Source organism: Hibiscus syriacus, unplaced genomic scaffold (assembly GCF_006381635.1).
Source record: "Hibiscus syriacus cultivar Baekdansim isolate YM2019G1 unplaced genomic scaffold, ASM638163v2 tig00110485_pilon, whole genome shotgun sequence".
In the NCBI taxonomy this organism is placed as follows: Eukaryota; Viridiplantae; Streptophyta; class Magnoliopsida; order Malvales; family Malvaceae; genus Hibiscus; species Hibiscus syriacus.
In genome coordinates, this window is record NW_024062760.1 from 260,471 (window position 1) to 270,289 (window position 9,819).

Genomic DNA, 9,819 nt, shown 5'->3' on the forward strand with positions numbered 1-9,819 from the left:
GGAACATTTGGTAATTCAGGAGCTTTGGGGAACTTTAGGCAGTTCTGGTTTCGGTAATTCAGAGACTTTTGGTAACTCAAGAGCTTTGGGCTCGGGAACTTCAACTTCTTCGGATTTTTGCAACTTAGTCGATTTAGGAACCTCATGAAGTTTAGGTTTTGACAACTCTGGCACTGTTGGAAACTCATCAGGCTTTGGTAATTCAGGAACTTCAGGCTTTGACAATTCTGGCACCTTTGGAAACTCAGGAACCTTAGGCAATTTAAGTTTTGGTAATTTAGGAACTTCGGGCTTTGGCAACTCTGACCCTGTTGGAAACTCAGGAACCTTAGGCAATTCAGGAACTTTAGGCAATTCAGGCTTAGGTAACTCAGGCATTTTAGGTATTTCAGGTTTCGGAATTTCCTGTAACTCAGGTTTTGGGAGTTCAACCTTTGGTAAGGAAGGTATCTGTGGTAACTCTGGTTTAGGAAGTTCGGGTTTTTTAGGCACAGACTCTTCTAAGAGACGTCGGGCATCGACTGAGATGGTGTCACTGCTCATCAATGACAAAGTGAGTAGTAGTGCAAAGAAAGGTAAACGCTGGGAAGCCATGGTTGAGGGAAAACAGATGCGGGATGAGAATAAGAAATGCTTCAGAGAATTGGTTGTTTATGCAATTGCATGAGCTAATGAGCCTTTTATAGGTATTGGGATGTGGAAAACAATTATATTTTCCAAGTTTTTGGTGAGAAAATCTGCATTTTGTTAGCTAAACCTCTCACCTCTTCCTTACTTGAAACCTTATCAAACTCTGAATTGATGACACATACACTTGACTGCCAATTATACATTTGCCGCATACAAATATTATGTCATATATGAACACCATAACTTTACATTGAATAACATGACAGCCAGAAACTTTATTTGTTTTTTATTTGTTCAGCTATCTACCAACTACATACATGTAAAATTAGAGACCGGAGGGAGTTAAGCTGTTAAAGTTTGGTAACTTGCAACTGACATAATAAATGGCTCAGCAGTCCAAAAGAAATTAAAATATTCAGAGTGTAAGTTCGTCCAAGTCAATACAGTAATATAATTTGATTTTTGAAAAGTGATTTGATTTTTCTCCTTATTTTTCAATCATAAAAATGAATTAGAATCCATTGAGTGGGGGTGTTAGTTCATCAAAGTCATTAATAATGCAAACATATTATGACAGATATAACTATTGGAATTTAATATCTCGAAGAAGAACAATACTCATTTTTATCACTAATATCACTCAATAGGATAAAATCAAATTAAATTTTATTAGCCACAAAATCAGTTCCATATAAATATATTGCTTTACATTTTGTACTATTTAGAGTAGGCATGTAAACGAATCGAACGTTTAGCGAGAAATTCATTTATGTTAGTTTATTTATTAAAAGAACGAACATGAACAAGATTTTATTCGTTTAATTAAATGAACAGACACGAACAAATGTCTCATTCGTTAATTTACGTTCATGAACGTTTGGTAATCTGTCCATTTATGTTCGTTCATTTATGTCCGTTCATTTATGTCCATGTATGTTCGTTCATTTATGTTCGTGTATGTTCGTTCATTTATGTTCGTGTATGTTCGTTCATTTATGTATGTATATGTTCATTTATATTGAGGTCAATCTCCATACCCATTTAAAATATTAAGGTCCAATCATTAATATTTTAAAACCCAAATAATTTTAAACTTATATCAATTAAAGAAAATATAAATCACACGTATTTAAAACACATATAATTTTTACTTTTGAAGTTGTAGTTTACATTAATGAATAATGAATTTTATGTGGTTATTGTTGTTGTTTACGTTCGTTTATTGTGTTAAATCATGTTCATTTATTATGCTTGTGCAGGTTCATTTATGTTCGTTTATATTCATTTATTGTATTCGTTTATCGTTTAAATGAACGAACACGAACAAATAACATTCCTTAACAAACAAACATAAACAAAAAAAAATTATGTTCGTTTATGTTCATGTTCGTTCATTTGTTTGATAAAAGTTAAACGAACGAATATAAACATAACATTTCGTGTTCGTTTATGAGCCTAATTTAATGCATGGTAGCTGAGTTCACCTGAGTAGAGTGATAATGACATATGATATCTAAAATCTTATAAAATTTAAGTCTAGATATGCATATATACTTTAAAATCTTAATTCATTCATTATCTACATTAAATTCGAGTATCATTATCTAAATATGAATTAATTAAATTACTCATCAAATATTAAAATTTAAAAAATATTTATATTTGATCATTACTAAAAAATTAGCTGACTCTATTCTCATATGTAATGAGATAAGGAAGAGATAAGATAGTAAGTTGCCCCCAAAACCAGGTTGAGAACAGCTTCTGTGAGAAACATACGGTAGTCAGAATTATAAATTGACTACCATAAGACTCAATCCCACGACCACAAGATTAAGAGTCTTGCACTCTACCAACCGAGCTGGACTAGCAATTTTGGGTAATACTCGATAACTTTTGGCAATTTTAGTTTTAACACCTCATGAACCTTAGGCAATTCTGGCTTCAAGATTCTATTTTGTTAGCTCAACCACTCATTCATTCATTACTTGAATGCAATTTGATTATATGAATGTGTGACGATTTCAGCTCCCGAACTAATGTCCCGATATGCGCCGGACATGGATGGTGAAAGAGAAACGATGAGTCGGAGCAACAAACTGCAACGATTCCGAACTCCATCAAGATAAGCAGGTGTAACTCCGACATTTCTTTCCTTCGCTGACAGAAATCTGTTGGAGCAACATCAACACCAACCACAAAGGAAGGGGAAAGAAAGCAAAAATAATAACACGGATGGAAGAGGAACATCTAAAATATGCAGCCATTCATGTTGCAACTAACTAGATTTATTGTTTAGAATAACTTGGTTGGGCTAATCATTGAAGAGCCGGTTACCGTACGATGATTACTCTAAAGGCCCTTCAAATACATGAAATGGTGAAATATAATTAGGAATACCCTTCAAATACAAGGAGCTTATCAGTTATCACAATAGTCAGATCATTAGCATACCAACAAGATTGTGATCCTCCGCAACTAGCAGATGAAACTGCATACTTAAACCAGAGTCAGACAACATAACTCCTTCAGGCTGAAATCTCTATACACCCAAGTCATAAGGATTATTTGCTACATATTACCGAAAGATTTGGATGCTTAAGCCATTGAAGTACAAAACGAAAGGAACCGGAAAGAACAGAGGAAAGTCCATTCTTCAAATGACTATCTGGTTTCAGGCAATCCATACTGATGGAACCAAGACGAACAAAGTAACAATTATTGTCAATAAGTAATTCTAGTTAAAGTGGTCACGATAGCAAAAGATGCATGAACTACAAGCACACATAAAGTAAAAGCAAGGATGCAATCAACAAAAGAATATATTAAAGCTAATATATTGCATTGAATGGAAAGAGTTAAATGCCAGTGAAAAATAACCTTTGGTGAGTCATGCTTAAAACACAGGCATTAGTAATTGAATCCCTAACAACTGAATCTTCTTCTGCTATTAGTCCCCTACCCTTCTAAAAAATCAATACTAACAGCCTAAAGAGCCCGGTTCAACTTTTCTCCAAGCATATTTTTTCACCATCGGTATATCACGGCGTCCGCCCTTTTATTTCTTTCCCTTCTCTAAAAGAGGGACACTTGCAAGAATTATGATGGGCAGATATTCGATCGTCAACCCGAAATGTCTCATGCTTATGTACCGAACTTCCTAACCTGTCCTCCCAAACAGGAAAATTCACTAGGAATAAACAGGCAGCTCGGAACAATAAAAATGATGACAACATTCGATGATACAAGTATGCAGTTAACTGCAACCCTGAAAAAGCTATGAAAGGAGATCCTGAGTTCCTCCACACGATTAGATACTACAAGCATACAATTAGATTTAGAACAACTACAGCTTCTGCAAAAAGGAAACAAGGATCTTACTCACTAAGTAGACTTAACTTTTTCGTCCCCGACATTGGAGAGTATAGGCAAGCTACTTAAGAACTCATCAAGACCCTCAAAAAACCCATTCCCTTCGATGTTATCATCTTCCCCAATTCCAGCATGGTTCCCCTCGCTCCTCCTTGCCACCGGCTCTTCCACTTCATTGCTAAACTCCACGTTCAAATCCAACTTCCCCAGACTCTTTGCTCCTTTCACCATCTGCTTCCTCCCATTAATTGTGACACCCTGTCTGCTCGATTCAGCGGTTAGCTGGCCCTCAGGTGCCACTGGAACACCATTCAACTTCGCACTGTAAGCCGCACTAACTTGCTGATTGCTTCCCTTATCCGCTGTCTCACTCGGTGCCTTCTTAGGTTTTCTCCCAGCAGATCCTTTCCCTTTGGCATTCTTTGCCTTCTTCTTCCTTTCATATTTCTTCCATTCATCATCATCGTCGTCGTCATCCTCCGAAGGTCCACTCGAATCGAAAATCTCTACATATGAATCATAATCTTCGTAATACACTCTTGGAGCAGACTTCTGTTTTCCAGTGACGTGGTCCATGGGACAAGCAAACACGTTGGAAATAGGGGCCAACTGGGAAACTTACCGCCCTCATTCTTATCTTTTCCCGAAAACCCTAATGGAAAAAACCCCAAACAGCAGAAATGGGTATCGTTTCCGTTCACTGGCGGCGGCTGTATCACAACTGCATGGAAAGCTCGCCGGCAATTCTTAGCTTGACACCTTAGTGTACAATCCTCGTACATTTTAGGATACTCATAGAGAATGTAACAGTACGGACAAGCTGTCCAGAAAGTCGGTCGCTCTGACTCAGTGGCTTGACTAGGCCGAGTCGAATCAATCCTCCCAGTCGCACCATTTGACTCTGTTCGAGTATGATCTGCTGCTGGAGGAGGAGGAGGAGGAGGAGGAGGAGGAAGTGGTTTCTGCTTAATCTCAACTCTCTGAATCGGCTCAGTCCGATTAAATTCACTCGAGCTAGCAATTCCTACCTTATTAACCTGGCTAGTTCGCGTAGGCTCAGGCAGATTAACCTGGCTCGCCTGGGTAGGCTCCGGCCGATTAACCTGGCTTGTGTGTGTAGGCTCTGACCGACTAATGTGGCTCGAACCAACTGGTCCTGAAGGATTAATCTGACTCGGCCCAGCTAAACCTATCTGATTCATCTGCACCGACCAAGTTGACTCAGCCGGGCGAGTTGCCTCCGGCTGATTGTTATTTAAACCTAACTGCCCTCCCCCTTCAAATGCAGCATTCCCATCTTTACAACTATTCGTAGGGCTTCTTATGGCAAACAGCGTTTGCGTTTCCTTGGGCGTTTGCATAAACAGCGTTTGCGTTTCTTTCGGAGGTGGAGGTACCGGCGGTTGCATAAATAGCGTCTGCGTTTCTTTAAGAGGCGGAGGCGCCGGTGGCTGCATAGACAGAGGTTGCGTTTCTTTCGGAGGCGGATGCGTCGGCGGTTGCATAAACAGCGTCTGCGTTTCTTTCGGCGCCGGTGGTTGCATAAAAAGAGTTTGCGTCTCTTTCGGAGGCTGTTGCATGAACAGAGTTTGTGTTTCTTTCGGCGGCGGCGGTTGCATAAACAGCGTCTGCGTTTGAGGCGGCTGCTGAAATTGCGCTTGCTGCTGTTGTTGTTGATGATGATACTGTTGACCAAACTGACTCACCGGGCCGAACGGAAGGAACCTCAACTCGTTATCATAAATGGCCTTCTTAGACGTGTTAGACAACACACTCCAAGCTTCAGAAACGCATCGAAACGCCTGATCCGCAAACGACAGCCCGTTCTTCCCGTAATTCAAGAGGAGAGAGAGTTTCCTGTACTGACTCGCCACCACCTCCATGGACTGAGTCAACGGAACGAGTTGGAGTATCCCGTACCAGTCCTGAGGGTTCGATTGAGCCGCCAAGAGAGTGTCGGTCACGGCGAGGATTTGGTCGGCGAGCACCGGAGCCGTTTCCCGTGCTCGTATCGCAAACGTACGAGTCCCGTGCAAGTCACGTGACACCAAGAGCTTCTCGGCTATGGAGAGCCAACGTTCAGCTTCAGTAGTGTTACCGTCCATTCTTTGCCTTCTCTCCCACTATTTTTTTTTGTGAGCGGAAACTATTCTCTTCAATAATGGAAAAACTAGACAAGAGTCAATTTTTGTTCTCGTTTGGACGGATTAGGACAGGTGTTTTGGAACAAATTACTGAGCGTTTCGGTTGGTTTGGGTGGAATAATGATGATTGCTTATGGGTATTACTGTCTTTGGAGGTTCAGTGTGAGTGGAAAGTTTTTTTGGCGTAAAGTACACAAGTCAATGAACTATGTCAAAATAATCAGTTTAGTATCTGAACTTTAAAATATTATAAAATAATCATTACATTTATTGAACTATTATAAAATAATTATTGTGACATTGTAATCAATGGTAGAAAATAGATAAATAAATGATCATTTATTATATTTTAATAAAATTATTGATTATTTTTAATGATTATTTTATAATTTTAAAACTACTGTAGCCAAAAGGGTTATTTGATCATAGTGTAGCGACCTATAATGTAATTTTGTTTTTGAAGTATGAAAGTGAGGGATGAACTTCGAAGTTTTTGAAATGCAAAATGAAAAGGACAAATAAAAAGTTAAAAGTAATGCTAAAAATATGGAAAACATTGCTGCAAAAGGTACTTTAGTAAAAAAGAATTGGTCGAATTCAGTAGAAGGTCCATATACTATGCAGTTTTTGTGAATTTGTCTGTATATTATAATTTGTTTTTTTTTGTTAGAATAAGAGATTTCATTTATATGAAAAGCATATACAAAGGGAAAGGAGTTCAGGTGATCCCAAATAAGAATAATATATCCTAAGTTAAATACATCAAGAGCGACTCGGGGAATCCTAAGATGCGAGTAAGGAAGATGTACGAAGATTATTCGGTTTTCAACATAACTTTAAGTAATACATAAGACGTTTGAGCATGAAGATTGAGATTTTGAAAGATTGTAGAATATGATAATATCAAGATATTCTACATGTTATGACCGACCGAACTCACCTGCCCAAGGAACTGCCCTTGTCGATCATATTTCAGCTATTACCGAATACGACAGGTAGGTTCAGTTTACTCTGATAACAAGAGAAACGGATTCGACGGCTGATAGAGTAAAGTAAAAGGACCTTTCACCAAATTTGACCCTGAAAACATGAAAGCTTTTCTGGAAAGGGTGTTTTGGTAAATTTAGAAGGAATTTATTGAATAGGGTACAGTTCTCGCATAGCAACGGTCGTCTTTAATAAGGTGCGCCGAACCTTAACCTAACATTGTGGCTTTTGTCATCTCTAAATAACTTTGTACATTCTATAGATAATAATAATTTTTACATCATATGATTGTGTATGTTTAATAAATATAAATTAAATGAACTTGAATTTAAGTTTTTTTAGTAGGTAAATTACTTATTTGATCACTATTTACTTTATGTTTTTAATTTTTTAATTATTTTTTCGAATCAACTTTTATGTATGACGTGATTAATATTTATTTAAAACACTAAGGTGCTTTTAGTTCATATAATGTAAGATTACCAGTGAGAATAAAAGATTACCAGGGAATATGATTACTGGAAATGTTGTATTTTGTGTTTGGTTGGTTTAGCAGGAATGTAAGATTATCGTGTTTGGTTAAAGGAATAAAAGATTATTGGAATGTATATTTGACTAAATTGTCCTTATTATATATTTATTTTTTTAACAAGTTGAAAAATATTTATATATTTTCTTTAAAAAATTTAAATTCATAAAATTTATATAATTTTTTTACAAAATTGAAAATATAAAAATGTTTAATGAAAGGGTAAAATTTTATTTTAACCCCTGAACTTCATATAAAATTTTAATTATATATTTTTTTGTAAATCTAAAATAGTTTAAGGATAAACTTGTAATTTAACCTTCGTAAAATTTTTATTATTCAATGACAGAATAAAAAAATTTGAAATTTTTTTAAGGGCATTTTAGTCCAAAACACCGGTAATCCAACAATACCTAAGGAAAGGGATGTAATTACATTCCCGATAATATACCCAAAAAATCTACTATTGATAATGTAAGATTACCGGGAATGACATTCCCGGCCAACCAAACACACCCTAAAGGTTATTATGGTAAGGGTAAACTACATCATATACCTCCAAACTTTAGGTAGTGTACCGTATATATTATTGAACTTTCAATTTTGTCAGCTATAACACTGAACTTTGATTTTCGTTTCAATTATATCACTGAACTGTTAAATTGTTTACGACATGATGACGTGATTGACGACCGTCGACGTGGTTGACGCTATCAATATAGACACAACACCAAAACGACATCATTTTTATCTTATTGTTAACGGTTTAACGGTCCAATGGTATAATTGAAACAAAAATCAAAGTTCAGTATAATTGATAAAATCAAACAACTATCACATCTCAATCAACATGTTAATGTTTAGCTCAAACTGTCGCCAATTTTATATAAAAAATGACGAGTTTTGAATATATGCATTGTAAACACTAATTGTTCATTTTACTTTAATTATTACTTTTATTATTATTATTATTATTATTATTATTATATATATATATATTTTATATGTATTATTATTAAAAAATAAAAATAAAAATAAAAATAAATAAATATTACAAGGCCCAACTCTGGCCCATTTTACAGAACCCGACCCATTTACAAACCAGGTCCGAAAAGCCTAAAGCCATTTGGGGTTTTAACTAGGGTTTTCAAACCCTAACTCCCAGTCGTCGCTACTTCCAAGAGATTCCAGCCGCCTCTGCTGACGCTCCCACTACCAGGTGCTCCACCCCGCTGCAGCCACGACACTGCCGCCTCAAAGAAGCCTCCAGAAGCGCCACTGAGCCATCCACGTTGCTACCCTATGGTGAGTCACCACCATAGTTCGGTGACTCACCGAGGGTTATTCCTTTAACTGGTCGAGAGCATCCTCGGTGATGGCTATAAAAGCCACCACCGAACCTGCAAATAAAGACAGATAGCCACGACAGAGGACAAGGAGAGACAAGACAGAGAGCAGAAAACCGAGAATCAACAACAAAAACCCAAAGTAAATCAACCATTTCGAGCAAAATAATACATCAACAGTAGCCAAACAACGAACCAAAAGTGGAAAAGAAGATTTACCTTCATCGGAGCCTCTGTATACCACCGTAGAATCGAGAGTTTGATGGTAAAAAAAATTAGATCTACGTCGATCTAAAGAGATTTAGGGAAAAAGGATATCGAAACAATTGTTAGGATGTTCAGATCTCTATTTTGAGGGATTTTGTAATTTTTCGGCAACCATTGACGGTGGCCGGTAGCGGTGATCGGCACTGGAGTACGGTGGCATGCGACTGCCGGTTTCCCTCCGGCGAGGTAAACTAGAGAGAAGTGAGAGAGATTTTGATATCTCTCTCTAGAGAGAGAAATAGAAATGAAGAAATGAGAAAGGTTGCCCTTAGGGCCGACCATTCAGGTTATTTATACCCGATATGAAACGACGCCGTTTCATGGGTAGAATTGTGCTTTTGGGTAAAAGGGTAAACCCCTCCCGCAGTACTCCTAGTTTGTAATCCTTGCAATTTAGTCACTAAAAAGCCATTCTTGATCATTTTAATCTAGTCTTCGAACTTTATTTATTTTTAGTCCATACCAATATATATATGTATTTTAGGATAAATGACAGATTTAGCCCTCATAATTTTAATAGACTTTTATTTTAATCCCGAATAAA

The 9,819-nt window shown here is 37.0% G+C and overlaps 1 protein-coding gene and 1 pseudogene across 1 annotated transcript; both read right to left on the minus strand.

Moving 5' to 3' along the window:
- On the minus strand, positions 1–634 carry LOC120129348 (protein PELPK1-like). Its single transcript, XM_039146867.1, has 2 exons — positions 346–634; positions 1–252 (listed from the first exon to the last, which is right to left on the minus strand). The coding sequence occupies exons 1-2, from the start codon at positions 592–594 to the stop codon at positions 16–18; spliced, it is 486 nt and encodes a 161-aa protein (XP_039002798.1). The 5' UTR covers positions 595–634; the 3' UTR covers positions 1–15.
- A 2,974-nt stretch (positions 635–3,608) lies between these two features.
- On the minus strand, positions 3,609–6,131 carry LOC120129386 (annotated as a pseudogene).
- Positions 6,132–9,819: the final 3,688 nt, after the last annotated feature.